The sequence below is a fragment of the Carica papaya genome, chromosome 9, assembly GCF_054855325.1.
Source record: "Carica papaya isolate Zhongbai chromosome 9, ASM5485532v1, whole genome shotgun sequence".
NCBI classification, from domain to species: domain Eukaryota; kingdom Viridiplantae; phylum Streptophyta; class Magnoliopsida; order Brassicales; family Caricaceae; genus Carica; species Carica papaya.
The window spans coordinates 9,293,003-9,312,948 of NC_142317.1; the positions used below are offsets into that span (position 1 = coordinate 9,293,003).

The following is a 19,946-nucleotide window of genomic DNA, read 5'->3' on the forward strand; positions in this document are numbered from 1 at the left end:
AAACTGTAATATGAAGAACACAATAAATTAAGAGATATTATAAAAGAAATTAAAATCATCTTTTATTACTAGAGAATTAGTTGTACTATAAAAGTTGGGGTACATATATAAATTTTGGTTGCTTTTACTTGAAAAATAGTTGTACTAAACAAATTTGTTCATTTGGCATATATGTATTATATTTTTATTAATGATTATATTAGTAAAATTATAATGCATGTTAAAACAGTAATTAATTATTAACTATATACCCTTAGGCTTGACATCTTTTTTTTTTTTTTTTTTTTGTTGGTGACAAATCGCAAATCCCTAATTCACAGTGTTTATTACTAATTTTCTTGCAAAAATTAGGTCAGATTTAGATAATTTATTTTATACTCAATAAATAAGTGAAATCACTCTGTTCACTATTTAAAAATATTCAAATAAATTTTTATACATTTTTTTTTTGTTTCTATTATGTTTGAATAAATTCTTCATTTGATGAAAAAATTGATGGTGTAATACGTATTTTAACTAATGTTAATTATTGCACATGTAATAACTGATCCGAAATTCATAATGTATTTGCAAAAAAAATTAAGTATCAAACTGTAACAATGAATGAATGTCAGAAACTAATATGACAATTTGTTTAAAAATACCAACCATTCAATAATTAGTAAAACTTTGAGAAATTAGAAAATCATTTCTGTGTTAATTAGTTGAAGTACATGACAGGTATAAAGGAAATTGCTGGCTTTGAACTCCTTATTTCTAATGACTTCCATTAGGTTCTATTCCAATTGAATTAACTTTCATTATTAATGCAGTCTGCATTTACTCCAACAAGAAAATGAGACAAAAATTAGAGTTCACCTAGCAGGTTAACATCAAGGTTCAAGACCCATGGAAGGAATAGTCACTCTATACCGAAAATTCTAAGAAACCTGCACAAATATTCAAAAGAGTATTCACCCAACAATGGTACAGAAATGGTGATGTTCATCAGCCCATTTCATGGACACAATAGAACAGAAAAAAGAGAAACTGAGCCGGGACCGCAATCCTCAACTGTAAGAAATGGGCAAAAAAAAATGTAAACACTGAAGCATAGGCTATAATAAACCTTGAAGGTTCACATAAGATCTACTCTATTCTAACTTCTGCTGCTTTAGGTTTACCATGCTACAAGCCACTACTAGCAACTTATGGTCTTAACAATGTATGGTCCCACCGTTTAGATATACCAGCTTCAAATGCCTTTTGTAAGACAGCAATACGCTCTCCTAAAATACACTCTTTTAGTTCCTCAATTTCCAAAAATTCTTTCTCCATTATCAGCTCAAGTTCTTCAAAATGCTTTATCTTGCAGTGCATTTTATCCAACTGATTACGTATACATGCAAAGGACAAAGATTAGGAGATAGGAACAGTGCAAATCAAACTGGATCACTTTCCAATGCAGACAATATAGAGAAACAATAACAGGAAAATTAACACACCTGTGTCTCAATAATGGTTGCAACTAAATTTTCAATCTCCCTATCTTCTTGATCAGCCAATAATTTGGCATGAGCAGCAGCAGTTCCAAGAGCTGTCGCCACTGCAGCTCTAATTCGTAAAGTTAGAGGTATGTCATTCTTCTCTGAGGATGCCTCTTGAGTGTCTGGAAGAGAAGATAGAGTCATAAAGAAATGTTAGGATTGGCAAAATGTAAATAATTGTTGGCTAGCAGATAATCAAATGGAAATGGTTGTGGAAATTTGATAGCTAACTTCACTTCAACAGGGCGTTGTATTTAGTGAAATGCTCATTTCATTCTCATGTAACTTTTAGATCTTGTTTGCAGATTATTCTTCGGTTGCATTTGGTTAAATCATCATTCAATTCTCACCTAATATCTAAATTTAAGATTTATATTAGTCTGAATATGTAAATTAGAACACGGTTTATACGTTTAATCTCACCTCTATCCTCACCTTAAAGTTCTTTACAAAGTGAAAGATGAATTTCCATCCCAAGTAATTCACGGGGTGAAAGGTGAAATTAAAGATTAAAATAAGTTCTAATTTTATATGTTAAAAGTAATACAAAAATTATTTCTTCAAGAGGAAAAAGAAAAGAGTAACCTAGAAATTATATGTGAAATTTTAAGTGGAAATGAAATGAAAAATTGAACCAAATGAAACTTTAATATATAGAATTAAAAATAGTTTCATGTTTGATCTCACATCCATCTGACTATGAATTCCTTAAAGGTATGATTAAATATGATCAGGATAGGACTCTAGTTTCATAACTGGAAAAGGTACACGTCATTTCACATGATTGCAGTAATAATAAATACCTAATTGAGAGGGCTTGTCCTTCATTTCTGTATCTTCCACCTGATCAGTTCTGTAACATATAAAATAAAAGAGAAATTCAACACTTTGGAATAACTAACTAATTTGGAGAAAAATAGCACACAAGTATATAAACAATAAACAACCATTCAGGCTCATAAAAACAGAGTTGTTGATGGCTACCCGCTAGTTACATAGGCCTCATTGCCATCAAATATTTCTCTTGGACACAACGTCTCGTTACAAAGTTCTGTAACTGAAGCCTCAGCAGCAGCAGCTGTGATATGTGGGCCAACCATCCTTGAAATGAGAGCCACCTATTAGGAACACTATCAATTATTTGCAGTGTAAAAATAAGATAATGTGGCCATTGGAAGCTAACAAAACAATGCAGATTTAGAGTCCATTAAGAATTATGACAATCTGTTTCTGAAATTAAGAATAAAACATTAAACAAGAGTACACAAGTCCCTGGTGGTGGCGACAGATTCCTGGTCGCCACTGATTTTCTATTGGATCTTCCGGGTCTCAGTCAACAGGTACTTCCTAGACCAACCTTTGATCCTTTTCTTATTTACCTTGTTCTGGATAGTATTCATTGGGAACCCATTTCTTTCTGGATTGACAACGAATGGCTTTCTGTTGATAAGTTCAAATCCCGGGTGGTGGATCATTGGAAGAACATCATAGTCAAAGGCACTGCCAGCTTCATTTTGGCTAAGAAATTCAAGTCCCTGAAATCTGTCATTAAGAATTGAGTTAAAGAAGCAGAGCTTGTTGAAGACATGAACATCAAGGGGTATTTGACTGAGATTGACAACCTTGACAGGTTAGAGGGGGATAGCTGCACTGTCTCAAGCCGACAGAGAGAAAAGAGATTTCCTCAAAATCAACTTGGCTAACTGCTTACATAGAGAAGTCATCACATGGAAGCAAAAGGCCAGGGAAAAATGGCTCAAGAAGGGAGATAAGAACACCAAGTATTTTCATTGTTTCGCCAACCACAGAAGAAGAATCAATTATGTCGAGGAAATCATTGTTGATGACTGTTGTGTAAAGGGCAATGACAACATGAGGGAAAATGCCATGTTATGCTTCAAAAATTTGTACACCGAAGAGTATGAAGGCCAAAGCTCGACGATTTGCATTTTGGCTGTTTAGGCTATTTGGACAGATTGCAGTTTGAGGCCGACTTCACCGAAGATGAGATTTATGGATGTCTTAGAGATTGCAATAGGGATGAAGCCCCGAGACCCCACGGTTTTAATCTAAAATTTATGCAACATTATTGGGAGGTGATCAAAGATGATATATTTGAGTTTTTTAGGGATTTCCACAAGAACTGCTCGATGGTGAAGACCTTTGAATTCTACGTTCCTTGTCATGATCCCTAAAACAATTGTGCCAAGAACATCAAAGATTTTCATCATATAAGCTTGGTGGGATGTGTATACAAGCTTCTATCCAAAATGCTGACTAAAAGACTCTCAAAAATCCTCCATGTGATCATAGGGGAAAGTCAGCAAGCTTTTGTTTCGGTAGACAAATTACAGATACCATATTGACTGCTAACGAAGTTCTGAATGATGTTTTCAGGAATAAGAAGAGTGGTATTCTATGCAAATTGGATATGGAGAAGGCTTTTGACCATGTTTCTTGAAACTTCATTGACAACATGCTTGATAGAATGAGCTTCGATGTGAAATGGAAGAAATGGATTCAAACATGCATCTCCACTTGCAGTTTTGCTGTCATAAAATGGGGGACCCTCATCTTTTTTTACAGCTACCAGGAGCTTGAGACAAGGTGACCCTTTTCTACCATTACTCTTCATTACCATAATGGAAGCTCTAAACAAACTTATCGAAAAAGCCAAAGACCTACGGCTGTTGAGAGGAATTAGTGTTGGCAACTTTGGCAAATAAATGGAAATCACTCATCTATTTTTTGCTGACGAGACATTAATCTTTTGTTAACCAGACGTTAACACACTTCTCATGCTAAGATGCATCCTTATTTGTTTCCAAGTGGTGTTCGAGCTCAAAATTAATTTGAATAAATCCGAACTTGTGGAGATTGGCACTGCTGTAAATAGTCAGATTTTTTCTCGGGTTTTAGGCTGTAAAAATATCTAAGTTACCTATCAAGTACTTGGGTATGCTCCTCGGTGCTAAACATAAAGATGAGAGAAGCTGGGATCCAATTATTGAGACAGTGGAGAACAGATTGGCAGGCTGGAAAAGAAATTTTCTCTTAAGGTGATAAGTTAACACTTATGAAAAACACTTTGTCTAATCTTCCGATTTATTATTTATTTGTGCTTCATATTCCTACAAAGGTTGTTAAGAAATTGAAATAGATTCAAAATCGTTTTCTTTGGGGAGATGAGGACAACGACCGTAAATTTCATCCTGTTAAATGGGAGGAGATCAAGAAACCGATCGTGAATGGTGGTCTGGGAATCATATCCTTAAGCACCCTAAACAAAACCCTTCTTGGAAAATGGATTTGGCATTTTTGGAATGATAATAACAGCTTATGGAAAAATGTCATGATTCACAAATGGTATGGTGAGGATCTGCATAACCCTTCCTTTCTGGAAAACAGTTCGTTTGGATCAAGCTTGTGGAGAAACATCATGCAGACTGGGTTAACCGTGCTTAAATGTATAAGTTGCGTTGTTGGTAAAGGTAGCAATGTGAGATTCTGGCTGGACATGGCTCAGTCAAGAAAATTTCCAGAATCACTTCCCTAACATTTTTGCTATCACCAGGATAAAGATGTCCTCATTGAGAATATTCTTGGGTCTGATTTATCTAGGGACTGGAATCTGGTGTTAAATAGGAATTTACAGGATTGGGAAGTGGAGGAATACTTGACTTTGCTCCAGCTTTAACTAATGTTAGCATCAACAACAAAGATTATAAACTTATATGGAAACTGAAGAATGGTGCATTCTTGCCTAAATCTCTCTACAATCATATGGCTGGTCACAGCAGACACTCCCACTTGGGTTTTCTGGCCAATCTGATTTTGAAATCCAAGGCTTCTCCAAGAATCTCCTTTTTTGATTGGCAAGCTGCTAAGGAACTCATGCTTACAATTGACAACCCTACTAAGAGAAGGATTATCATGGTCAATAGGTACTACCTCTGCAAATCAAATTTAGAATCGACCAACCACCTGCTCCTCTGGTGTCCGGTCTCTCACTCTCTTTTGTCCCAAGTTTTTAGTATCATGGGAGTACATTGGGCTATTGCTGGTATGAACAAAGGGAAGTTACTTGCTTGTGAAGGTTTTTGTAGGAAAGATTCATCCCACAGACTCATTCCTTTAACTATCTTTTGGATCATTTGGAAAGAAAGAAACCCTAGAGCTTTTGAAGGGAAAGAATTAGATTTTGTCTCTATCAAGGATAAATGACTTCACTATTTGGGTTCTATTGTCCTAGGCCACAATCTTGATAATATTGTTGATCTTGGTTCTATTGTAGATAAATTCATTGATCTATAAATTTTATGTACATAGATGGCATTCCCTATGTGCCGACTTATCAATATAACTCATATTTTTATCTCAAAAAAAAAGGAGTACACAAGATATACCAATACAAGGTCTACCAAATATTACCATCCAATCTGATGCTTTTTTACTGCACAACTCTTATGCATTTTGCCAAAATTAAATTTGCAGTGTTACTATGTAGTTAATCAAATGTTGGTTAATAAGTCTTAGGTGTATAGTTAGCAGATTAGTAATTTGTTAGCAAGTTAGCTAACCACTTGACCAATCAATTTGTGAGCAATTATAAATTAGCAGACACACATGCATGATTGAATCTTAAGTGATTAGTAAAGAAAGTTTTGTGATGAATTCTCACAGCTTCCTCTATTTTGCTCTCTATTCTTCCTCAACTCTACCTTCTTCCTATCTTGTTATGCCCCAGTAACAGGGAAACGAAAAGAAGAAGGAGAAAGTAAGAAGCACTAGAAGGAGAAACTGAGAAAACACTACAGTGAATGTGGGAGCCCAAAGAGAGAGAAGGAATCCGGGCTGATTTCCTTAAGCATGTCTAATTAGGAGATTATTTAGGTAAGGAATTTTTAATAAGGTAGGATAAGAATTGTTTTATATCAATTAGGAAACAGTATCATGTAAACAACCTAAATTAAGATTTTAGATCTTCATTATTAGGGATACACAAAGAATTTATTACATCTTTTAAGATAGAAATACTACGCTACATCTTACACATAAATATATAAACAGTATGCAATAATCAAAGAATATTTAATTAAAAACAGTTTGCAGAGTACCCTTACTATAGAGATCAGTAAGCTCTCTCTAGCAGGTCCTAAACCCCATATTCTACATATTTTTAATATTTCAACCTACAAACTGATCCTTAAATATGAGATTGCAACATATCTTGCAAGTCTCCTTTTTCATTCTTATTCATTTCACCTAAACTCCTCTTAAGTATCTTGTTTATAAACTCAAGTTCTAACATTTAGTATCAAAGGATGTTTGGGATTGTTCAAAAAAAGTATTTCAAACAGTAAGATGTCTTTACTTAAAGCAAGTAAAGTTCTTACTCAAAAATAAGCAGTTACATGTTTGAATAAAATGCTTATTGCAGAAAATAAATGGTTTCTTTTTTTGTAAAAAACAAATAATATATATTTTTACTTCAAAAATTTTGTAACTTAAATTATCTTTTATATATAGTTAATTTAAGAAAATATCAAGAAGGTAATTATGTAAATTAGTTCAATAAAAAATAAAAACCTCTAAGAAAATTGTGCTTACATCCTTCTATCTTCAATCATTTTTAAGAATCAAATAAGCACTATTTTTTTATATTAACAAGCACAGAGATTCGAATATAAAGCTTAAAGCTACTTATAAATAACAAATAAGCAATCCAATAAACCCTCACACAGTAGCGTAATTCTCCAGAAAATTCATACATTGTGCTCTTCAAACTCCAATTGAATCCCCCAACCCTCACACAGTAGCGTAATTCTCCAGAAAATTCATATATTGTGCTCTTCAAACTCCAACTGAATCCCCCAATCTGGAATTTGCCAACAAATGTCTGGTATTTTTTCTAAAGCATTCCAATAACCTCCTTTCCTTCTCTCATTCTTTGTTCTTCAATATTCTCTTGGTTTCTTCTCTTGGTCCTTTTCTGGTTAAATATTCTTCTGTGTTTGTTACTCAAAAGCAAAAGGTTTTCATTCTATTATTTCCTTCTTTCAAGAATAGCCGTGAAACTACTCTCAACTGGTTCCACAACTGTAAGGCAACCTACTCTTCAATTTAAAGCCTAACTCATACAACCAAGTAGGCATGTCTATCTCCAATCTCAATACATTCTTGGGAGTGTAAGAAAATTTTTAAAAATTTTACAGATATGTCAAAAGCAAATGCGACGAAGCAAGAATAGATAATTAGGGTAATCATTTCAGGCAACAAAAACCATCAGACTGATGATGCAGAAGCTAAACGAGAAATTTGAGAAGATGATGAAATCCCTCTTGAGAATGTGGAAAGGGAATCATCAGCATCTTCTATTTCTGATTTTACTCTTTCCTGCCTCTTCGGAAAGATGATGCCCGTTAGCACCATCCTTTCCTCCCTCTTTGAGAAGGTGATACCTTTTCACACCGTCCACTTCTCTTTTTTTGTTATAGAAAAATGCAAAGTAGATTTATGCAAGAGAAACTTTGATTGTGAACCTTTTGATAATATTGAAAAGTTGGAAGTTGATAATCAATTTCACTAGACTTATTTCAAGTGAGTTCATAGATAGCAGACACCTGAACCAACTTTGTGAGGACAAAATACCCTACAGTATCTGGCCGAATAGTGTTGCAAGATACCCTAATAACCAAAATGGCTTCTCTGGCTAAACTCCATTTTTTCCTGCCTCTTGATGATTTGGTGCATGTGAAAATTTACCCTCGTAGTGGCGGTATTCCAAGAAGGATACCTCCCTGGATAGATTGAAGCATGAAGCACTTTTTCTAAGCACTTTTTCTGGCTTTTCAATGTTATGTTGTGTTGCTTGGAACTGTAGTTTAATTGCTAGAACTCATGTGCCTACAATGAGTGGATACCATACTGATAAAACAGTTGATTCAGACATTACTCTTTATGTCTGGGGCAAATATGCTGCCGCAATGAGACAGGACTTCCGACAGTAATGGGAGCTTCCTTTGCTCTAAGTCTGCCTACATTGACCATCATTAACAGTTACTCTGACAGGAAGTTTTCATCAATGACTTATCCAGACTAGATATTTTAGTTCTATTGTTGTACCAATGGTCTGGATGGGGGATCTTGGTATGTTCTCGATAGGCTTCCAATGCTTGGTGAGTTCTGAAACTTGGCCTGCATATGATACTTGTCATTTTCCCATAATACTTGAGCAGCAATGATTCAAGGACATGATCTAAAGCTTAGTCATGGTGTAGCTTTATGTGCTGTTGCTGAAATTTGCTTTGTACTGTTACTGCGTAGCATTAGCCCAATGTTGGCTAGTTAGTCTTAAGTCAACTAGTAGCAGGTCAATTGGTTTGTTGATCAAATGGTTAATCAGTTTTACAGTAAGTATAAGTACAATTCAATTTTAAGCAATTAAAGGAAAAGGAATAACCTGACCTCTTTCTGTCTCAACTCTATCTTTTCCCAGATTTTTGTGCAATTCTCTGCTTTGTTTTTCTTGCTAAGTCACTCTTATATCTTAGTTATGAACTCGAGCTCATAACACAGTTCAACCACCACAACTTTGTAAGTTTCAAGAACTTAGAGTCATAACTACAGTTATGTTATGAATGCAAATATAGAAGGTGCAGCAAAAATAAGAAATTAACATTCAATTAAATATGAAATGTTAATTAATATTAAATTTTTAAATAATTAAAATTCTAATTAGTATTAAATTTCTAAATAATATATATATTTTCTATTAGTACTTGATTTCTAAATAGTGTATGATTTCCAATATCTTAATAAAGTATTTTTAAGTAGATTAACATTTTTAAATAATAATCGTAACCTCTATATAAAGGGGTATGCTTAATATTAATGAAAACAAGTCAGAATATTATTTTAAACTACAAGATTGGAACTCTTTTTAACAAGATCCAAAGTAGCAGCTCCCTTTAATAAGCTGTAATTTATTTTCACAAAATAAGTCGTTCTCGCAATAAGAATAAGGGAGTTAACCCTTTACTAGAAAACGAGTTTATTGTTAACCGACTGGTGACTCGATCCTTAATCAGGGAATATAACAATTTGGTATGAGAGCAAGACACCATGGGCGACCAAAGTTTACGCGAAGAGTTGCAGAATCTAAAATCTCGGATGACGGCTTCTAAAACTGCAACAAAAGAGAGTTTGCGTCAAATCACACAGCAACTAAAACTTCTTCTCAACCGAACTGCCCAAGTCCAAGAAAAATAAGAAATTGATAACATAAAAACTGACAACGGTGGTTCAAATCAGAATCAGGGAGAGGAAAGGCGGCACACTAAACCAGGGCACAAAGAATCAAGCATCAGTTCCTATAACAACGGATAGATTCCTCGTTATACAAAACTTGATTTTTCCACCTATGATGGATCGGACGACCCGTTGGCTTGGCTCCATCATTACGAACAATTTTTTATTAATTAAAGAATGGCTTACAACGACAAAATTGGATTGGCAGCCTTCCACTTGTTAGGTGATGCTCAACTTTGCTACTACAAACTACAACAGCAGGAGATAGGGATATCATGGGCCCAGTTTGTTGAACTTTGCACATTGCGTTTTGATCCGCCCTACAGAACAATTCATTAGGAGAGCTAATCAACCTAAAACAAACAGGCACAGTGGATGACTATATACGGCAGTTTCAGAGACTTTTGACCTATGCTCATAAAGTACGGCAAGACCAGCAAGTTGACATATTATTGCGAGTTTAGTATGTTCAATCAGACTAAAAGTCGAAATGCAATCACCCACCACTCTTATGCACGCAATGAGTATGGTCAGAACTTTTGAAAGAAAACAACAGTTGTGGAATATGACCGAACACAATTATAATGATCATTTTCAGTCTGTTACCAAGCCTAACAATTCAGTTCAGAAAACACCACAGGGCAGCATCTTCACAATACAATCTGGTAACACTTCCTCTTCATTTATAAAGAAACTAATAAGGGCAAAGATGACAGAAAGAAACTGAAAGGATTGTGTTATAACTGCGATGAGCTGTTTGTTCTGGGTCACCAATGTATAAAAAGGTATGCTTGATATTAATGAAGACAAGTCAGAATATTATTTTAAACTACAGGATTGGAGCTCTCTTTAATGAGATCTAAGGTAACAGCTCCTTTGATGAGCTGTAATTCATTTTCACAAAATAAGTCGCTCTCACAATAAGAATAAGGGTGTTAACCCTTTACTAAAAAACGATTTTGTTGTTAACCGCCTGATGACTCAATCCTTAATCAGGGAACATAACAATTTGGTATCAGAGCAAGACACCATGGGTGACAAAAGTTTACGCAAAAAGTTGCAAAATCTAAAATCTCTTATGACGACTTCTAAAGCTGCAACAAAACAGAGTTTGCGTCAAATCACACAGCAATTAAAACTTCTTCTCAACCAAACTGCCCAAGTCCAAGAAAAAATAGGAAATTGATAACGTAAAAACTGACAACGATGGTTCAAATCAGAATCAGGGAGGGGAAATGCGGCACACTAAACCAATGCGCAAAGAATCCAACATCAGTTCCCATAACAATGGATGGATTATTCGTTATACAAAACTTGATTTTTCCACCTATGATGGATCGAACAACCCGTTGGCTTAGCTCCATCGTTGCGAACAATTTTTTATTAATTAAAAAATGGCTAAAAATGACAAGATTGGATTGGTAGTCTTCCACTTGTTAGGTGATGCTCAACTTTGCTACTACAAAATGCAACAGGAGGAGACAGAGATGTCATGGGGCCAGTTTGTTGAACTTTACACATTACGGTTTGATCCACCCTGCAGAACAATTCATTAGGAGAGTTAATCAACCTAAAACAAACGAGCACAGCAGATGACTATACACGACAGTTTAGACTCTTGACCCATACCCATAAAATACGGCAAAACCAGCAAGTTGACATATTATTGCGGGTTTAATATATTCAATCAGACTGAAAGTCGAAATGCAACCACCCACTACTCTTATGCACGCAATGAGCATGGACAGAGATTTTGAAAGGAAACAACAGTTGTGGGATATGACCGAACACAATTATAATGATCATTTTCAGTCCGTTACCAAGCTTAACAATTCAGTTCAAAAAACACCACAAGGCAACATCTTCACGGCACAATCTAGTAACACTTTTTCTCCATTTATGAAGAAAACAATAAGGGAAAAGATGACAGAAAGAAACTGAAAGGATTGTGTTATAACTACGATGAGCTGTTTGTTCTGGGTCACTAATGTATAAAGAGGTATGCTTGATATTAATGAAGACAAGTCAGAATATTATTTTAAACTATAGGATTGGAGCTCTCTTTAATGAGATCTAAGGTAACAGCTCCTTTGATGAGCTGTAATTCATTTTCACAAAATAAGTCGCTCTCACAATAAGAATAAGGGTCTTAACCCTTTACTAAAAAACGATTTTGTTGTTAACCGCCTGATAACTCAATCCTTAATCAGGGAACAAAACAATTTGGTATCAGAGCAAAACACCATGGGCGACCAAAGTTTACGCGAAAAGTTGCAGAATCTAAATCTCCGATGACGGCTTCTAAAGCTGCAATAAAAGAGAGTTTGCATCAAATCACACAGCAATTAAAACTTCTTCTCAACCGAACTGCTCAAGTCCAAGAAAAAATAGGAAATTGATAACGTAAAAACTGACAACAATGGTTCAAATCAGAATCAGGGAGGGGAAATGCGGCACACTAAACCAAGGCGTAAAGAATCCAACATCAGTTCCCATAACAACGGATGGATTACTCGTTATACAAAACTTGATTTTTCCACCTATGATGGATCGAACAACCCGTTGGCTTGGCTCCATCGTTGCGAACAATTTTTTATTAATTAAAGAATGGCTAAAAATGACAAGATTGGATTGGTAGTCTTCCACTTGTTAGGTGATGCTCAACTTTGCTACTACAAAATGCAACAAGAGGAGACAGAGATGTCATGGGGCCAGTTTGTTGAACTTTACACATTACGGTTTGATCCGCCCTGCAGAACAATTCATTAGGAGAGTTAATCAACCTAAAACAAACAAGCACAGCAGATGACTATATACGGTAGTTTAGACTCTTGACCCATACCCATAAAATACGGCAAGACCAGCAAGTTGACATTATTGCGGGTTTAATATATTCAATCAGACTGAAAGTCGAAATGCAACCACCCACTACTCTTATGCACGCAATGAGCATGGACAGAGCTTTTGAAAGGAAACAACAGTTGTGGAATATGACCGAACACAATTATAATGATCATTTTCAGTCCGTTACCAAGCTTAACAATTCAGTTCAAAAAACACCACAAGGCAACATCTTCACGATACAATCTAGTAACACTTTTTCTCCATTTATAAAGAAACTAATAAGGACAAAGATGACATAAAGAAAACTGAAGGGATTGTGTTATAACTACGATGAGTTGTTTGTTTCGAGTCACTAATGTAAACAACTATTTTGGCTCGAGATTGAACGCAACACTAGTCCTGAACAACAAGAAAGACCAACAAGGCAGTTATATCCACAATTCAAGCTTGAGGACAAGCTTGAAAACTAAGGGGGAGTAATGTTATGAATACAAATATAGAAGGCGTAGTAAAAATAGGAAATTGACATTCAATTAAATATGAAATCCTAATTAATATTAAATTCCTAAATAGTTGAAATCCTAATTAGTATTAGATTCTTAAATAATATATATATTTTTTATTAGTTCTTAATTTCTAAATAGTGTACAATTTCCAATATTTTAGTAAAGTATTCATAATTAGATTTAGATTCCAAATTAGATTAACACTTCTAAATAAAAATTATAACCTTTATATAAAATGATATGTTTTATATTAATGAAAACAAGTCAAAATATTTTTTAAAACTACAAGATTGGATCTCTCTTTAACGATATCCAAGATAGTAGCTTCATTTGATGAGCTGTAATTTATTTTCACAAAATAGGTTGCTCTCGCAATAAAAATAAGGGTGTTAACCCTTAACTAGAAGATGACTTTATTGTTAATCGCCTGATGACTCGATTCTTAATCAGAGAACATAACAAGTTGGCGTTCGACTAATTCAAAATTAATTATTTGAAGTTCTATTGACTTTTAGAAGTCAGACAAAATTTCAACATCGTAACAAATTTCGACAAAGCCTCTACAATCAGTAAGTTCGTTTTTCATGATAGATAGGAAATCTTAGGTGAGATTCAAGATATTCACAAAATAAGTGAGGACAGGATCAAGCAAAGGTTTTCTTTCCACTTCTTTAATTAAGAAATCAGATGGTTTTTCCAATTCTTGTGATTTTTTCTGGATTAAAGGTCAGAAGTCATGAGTAGAGTTCTCAAGAATGCAGACAGGTCTCTCTTCATCAGACTAGGAAAGAGTTATTGTGGTAGGTTCTTGGAACTCAAGGAGTGAAATGTACGGGAATATTGGAGGATCTTGTTAGCAGTTAATTTTCTATGCAATTCGAGTCTAGTGGTCGAGAAAACAAAAGTGGTCAAATTTTCATTTAGCTCTAAGTTTTTGGATGGATTAGTGGTGAGGGGAGAGATCATTCAATGTGAGATTTTCTAGCACTTCCTTATTACTAGGGATATTTGAGACTACAGTTAGTGATGTTGTCAGAACCAGCACCTTGCCTCCGGTGTCATGCCTAGCTCATGCTACACCTCAATTTGGGAGATTAATAATATGTATTCCCCTTTGATTTTTCTTGAGACCTACTTTTTTTTCCTAGTGATTGTTTTTTTTTTACTTTTTTGGGATAAAAGAAGACTTTATTGAGAAAGACAGAACAAGATTACAGAAAAGGAGAATGAGACATCCTCCTCAATAGAATATGATCTCAAAAAAGACAGTAAAAGAAAGAAAGAAACATAATACAAAGGCTATATGCTGTAAATAAATACATCCCATCTTCGATGGAGAATAGAGATGCTAATGTCATGGAAATGACCATGCGCTGTAGTCCATAAAGAAACCAGAAAAGGAAACCCTCTCCCAATGCTCATTGTATGAAGTATGCCTATTGTTGAAAATTTCTGAATTGCAAGCAAAGCCAAATACACCATAGGGCTGCAAAGAGAGCGTTTGGCTTCTCTAGTTACCCCTTTCACACTGATGGAAACAGTAAGGAAAGTCTCCACTGTTGGGGGTGAAACCCAATAACAACCAAACAAACTTTTTCCTAGTGAATGTACTCGCTCTATGTGGCCTTTTCCTTAGAATGGAGTGTGCTTTGAGATATCATTTTACTAACATCTTCTCTTTCAGATGACATAGCTGCAAGATTCTTGAAGAAACAGATGTCGACGGAAAAGATGTCCCCCCATCTGGTGTTCTTTACTTGGGAGGCCGCTTGTGGTAGAATTTTAACTAAGCAAGCAAGTCAGACTCATTGTTTATGGCTATCCAGTATGTTTGCAAGAAGGTGAATCCCCCAATCATCTCCTCCTTTGGTGTTTTGAGATTAGAAGGTTATGGGATTTATCTTTTTCCTTCTTTAATATGTCTTCAGTGGTAAGTGATTTAATTGTGGATAAGTTATTGGTTTGGAACAACATTGGAGCGTGCGAGTCCAGGAGGAAATTCATCTCCCTTCTTCCAGTGACTATCATGTGGTTCATTTCGAAGGAAAGAAATAGGAGGGTTTTCAATGGCAGTATATCTTCTTTTTGCTAGTATTAGAGATCAGTGTTTCCAGACCTTTAGTATATTGTTTAACAGTTGACCTCTGTTTTTCTGAAGAGGATTTAGGAAACCTTGTGAGATTTTGTTTTCTTGAATGTGGTATAACTTTTATACTCGGAAAACACCCTTTTGGTGTCCTGTTAACATATTTCACTCTTTTTTCTTCTCCAAAAGAAAAAAAGTTTCAATAACTTACAAACGTTTAGCTTCAACTGACACATTGTACTTTTCTCAGCCTTTTGGCTCAGAACAAGAACAAGTATAGTAATTGTTCTTACTAGTTAATATTCGATGTGTGGACCATTATTCCGTGATATTAAATTAATTTTCAAGGAGATGACCTAACCAAGTAGCTCGATACTGGGATGTCCGTGCTTTGTCCAAACGGCGCACTACATTGAGGGCCAGGCACATCCTCTTTTTTAAAATTACCATAGAGCACACACTTCCCCCAACTTGAGGAAAAAACTGCTAAAGCAGTTAAACGTAATCATAATGCATGGAGAAAACAGCAAATATTCATGGTTAGATTCTTGACAAGGACATCTTACCTGGTTCATCAGTGAACTACCAGCATCTGAAGGTAAAGCAACCTGTCTTCTTTTTAGTAAAGGTTCTTCACTTGCAGCACCTCCATTTAGCTCATTATCATTGATCTGCTCATGATCTGGATCTCCTCCTTTGATACTTTCTTGATGCTCAAATGAAGGTAATGTTACATTTTTCGTGCCATCAACAGTCCCACTGGATCCAGCAAAATTATCGCTTCCATGAACAGAACTCAGCATGAGCTCCCCAAAAGGCAGCTCAATTAACTTTGAAATACAATCTAGTTTGGTCTTTGTTGGAATATTTTGAGCAACAAGCTCCCAGTCATCTCCATGCTTCAAGATAGATTCTAGAAGAAGGAGAGTTTCAGCCTCGGTCCAGACAACTCCACAATGACGATCACTTTCAATGCAGTTACTGAGCTTGAAATCATCTGCAGACTTGTTCTCCCCATAGTTTCCATTTTTGAAACATTTTATACAAATAATGAAATTACCCTAATAACATATAACAAGAATTTATTAAATAAGAACATGAAAAAACAGAGAGAGAATTTCAGTTACCTGATCTTAAATAAAAAGGGATTAAGGTTAAGAAGTCATGAAGATATTCTTTTACTATTTGAAAATGGAAAACTTACATTTAATTCGAAATCTCTGTTAGGAAAAGAAGTAACATTTAATAATTTCAATATTAAATTGCTAACTTTCAAGTCTATTACAATAAAATCTGCATATCACATGTGTGCCTACAAAGTAACTCTAATTCTCAATACTAGCAGGTAATTCACAATTGCAACAATGGATTCCATGCAGGCAACAATCTAAAGCACAGCACATAGGAAGTGTTTGCCAGATAGCGTTAAAACATTAATGGGGAGATGACCGAGTGCTGACTCTTAACAATCAGAACCACCGAACATAAACATTAGATCAAATGTTAAACACAAAATAAAAGGAAATCCATGAAAAACAAGTAGAAGAAAGAAAAAACATCCCGCGGAAAGATAATTCATATGGTAGTTGAAACATTCAGCACACAACTGGAAAGACTATTAAGAAACTGAACACGCTAACCAAAATCATACATCTTCAATCCCCATTTACCTGAACATGCAAATTATTTTCAACTTCCATAACTTCAATAATTAATAAAATTATACATTCATATACCTTGGTACACTCGTAATGGCCAGAATCACAAAGCCCTCCGCAATTCCCACAAACCAATGAAGTTGGCTTCTTCATCAGATTGCCAAAAACATCTGAATATGAAGTCAATGGTGGCAATTTGAATCCACTCTCAGCCAATTCCCCCCTTCTATACCTCATGCTAGGGGGCACTGAAATAGGCTTCAGAGAATTTGGCATTGCAACAACCCGAACCCCATTTGGAGCTCCTTCCTCAATTTTAACCTCATGCTTATCCTCATTATTCACCATAAAATCATCTCCATCGGAAGGTGCACTGAAATTGATCAACCCCCACTTCTCCAAGGAGAGAAAGACCTTGTGAAGCAAACTAACATCACCAACTAGTGATTTCCGAACCTCTGTGAATGTGAGCCTCCTTGAAGGATCTTCTCTATACTTATTAATAATAAAATCTCTGTATTCTTTGTATACTTTTGGTGTTCTTGTAATAGAGCTTCCATCAAAAAACTCCTTTAGAGCGACTCTTTCAGTTTCATGGATGTCGTCCCAACAAAACCAACCTAACAATAATTAAACTATAGTCAAAAATTTTGCCTACTCTTCTTGTTTTTGAATAAACCATGATATTATAAGCTCCAACAGCTTGAATGAATATAATAGTTTTAAGCAACACACATAACATTCAATTAACTAATTTATCCGAATAACTTTTCAGCGAAATAAAGGAACACCATACGCACTGCCCAAGCTCCTGTGAAGTAGTTGATTCTATTTCCCAAAATGAACAGAGGTTTTAGGAGGCACAATAAGTATGCCAAGATATAACTAAAAGCACAGGTTGGAGAAGAGAGAGAGAGAGAGAGAGAGAGAGAGAGGAAGAGAGAGTTACAGGAGTGGCTAGGGATGGTGTAAAAATCGAGCTCTGGTTCCTCAGGCTGGATATGTTTCGAATTCAGATCCTGGCTAGTTCCCTCCATACCGGACCTTGTGACCTGGCGAGGTAGATGATTCGTTCGAGTCCGATCGACGATTTGCTCTATTTGGTGTCGACATATAATAAAGTGAGAACCGAGAATTCACATATTAATGTCAAATTTCTCTAAAGCACCTAATCACCCAAACCGTTAATTACAATTTCGTATTTTTTAATTTGTAAAAATATTATAAAAATATTAAATTTTAATTAAATTATATTGATTTAAGTTCGTATATTACAGCAACACTGGACTTAATAAAATCATATACAATATCAACAGCATTTTACATTGATATTTAATTAATTTTTTATACTTTTGCTACTTCAAAAACAAACAAACCATTAACAAAAAAATGACTCTCACCAAGGGTGCCCTAATGAAGGTGAAGAAAGATTTGAAACCTTTTTTAAATATTAGTCAAACTGTATATTTTTACTACATACTTTACACGAACCAAGCTAAAAAAATACATATATTTAAAAGAAAAATGTCGTCACTGACGTAGTAAAATTGGGGCAACCACCAAAACACATATCAGTCACAAACTCACATTTTCAAATTCAAAATATTACAAGGAGGAAAGCATAAGATACTTATTTATAGTGGGAACCAATTAATTGAGCCTAAATTGTATGCATGTATTCATATCTTATGTTTATCATCAAATGAAAAGATATACAACAAAAAAATAAATAAATAAAAAGGTTAATGCCTTTGTTCTCTTTACCAACTGCCTTTAAGAATCCTCCCTCAAATTGTCAAGCACACATATAAGCCCATCTACATCCATATAAAAGGGTACATTTTATCGAACAACCACTTCGTCATTCACATGCAAAAATTGTATAACGTTATTCTTATCAATCTAACCACTTAGTTGTTTTGACAAAGAATAATACTTTGACCAAGACCTCCTCGAGACACAAAATCATCTCAGAACTCCAACCTTAAACTTACTTTATCAAATAATTAATAAGGAAAAGTAAGAATTTGCTGGCATGCAAAATAGGAAGCCAATAAAGGGACAAGGTTTTGATGAGTGTTTATTAATAACTTAGAGATGATGATCCAAAGAATGTGGCAAGTCAAAGAAACAAAACTCACACATGCAATTAGATTGATTCATATGCATTGCATCTATGAAATCTCATATGTAAATCCATGCACCTTCACACAGCAATATTTAGTTATCCTTATTTGATAGGTTATGCTCTACTCTACTTAGAATCTCAAAATTATATTTAGGTCCACCATCTTAAAATTATATTCATCTAAGGTATATTTAAAATAAACATAAAACAACCATCAATCCCCTACTTTATAGCATTCTCTTTTTTTGTCACATATCATACCCCGTCTTATAAGACAATGATTGGAGTACATTTAAAAATAACTTAACTTTGCTAATTATAACAAAATCACAAAAGTATTATGTCCCTTGAATGTAAAATAAAAATATATGACACAAAACTTTAAATTTCTTTCTTACATTACAAAACAAAAATATGGAATAGTAATTTTAATCTTATAGTTTAACTTGAAGATTACTTTTCTCTATATCATCAATCACTCTACAATAATATCTTCATCATCTGAATGGTGATAAAGGAGTGAGATACAATATTCCAATAAGTAGTATTATGAAACTACAGTATAGTAATATATAGTTTTTACATATAACTAAATATATATCGTATATACTTTTTGAAAATAAATATATGAATCAGAAAATAAATGCACAAATCAAAAAATGGATTCGCAATTGCTACATTGTACAATGAGTTACACGTTATCACTATTATAGAAGACTAATCAAGTACCACACATTATGTATAGGTACATATACTTATTAGTGATTTCTCATGTATCCAAATACAGAACGACATATGTGGGTGCCCTAAAATACTGTTATCCCCCGAAGATGAAACGGTCAGGCCAACAAATCACATGGATCCTCATACACTCGAACATAAAACGAC

The 19,946-nt window shown here is 34.6% G+C and overlaps 1 protein-coding gene and 1 non-coding gene across 2 annotated transcripts; one reads left to right on the forward strand and one right to left on the reverse strand.

Annotated features, from left to right (window-relative positions):
• Positions 1-891: 891 nt before the first annotated feature.
• Positions 892-18,073, reverse strand: SWI3A (SWITCH/sucrose nonfermenting 3A). The gene is made up of 7 exons (XM_088210836.1): positions 17,880-18,073; positions 17,009-17,550; positions 15,839-16,333; positions 2,511-2,644; positions 2,330-2,379; positions 1,485-1,648; positions 892-1,368 (listed from the first exon to the last, which is right to left on the reverse strand). Exons 1-7 carry the CDS (start codon positions 17,965-17,967, stop codon positions 1,189-1,191), a joined length of 1,653 nt encoding a protein of 550 aa, XP_088066962.1. The 5' UTR covers positions 17,968-18,073; the 3' UTR covers positions 892-1,188.
• On the forward strand, positions 15,511-15,704 carry LOC148239792 (U2 spliceosomal RNA). Its single transcript, XR_015816622.1, has one exon. It is a non-coding gene; the product is annotated as a U2 spliceosomal RNA (small nuclear RNA).
• Positions 18,074-19,946: the final 1,873 nt, after the last annotated feature.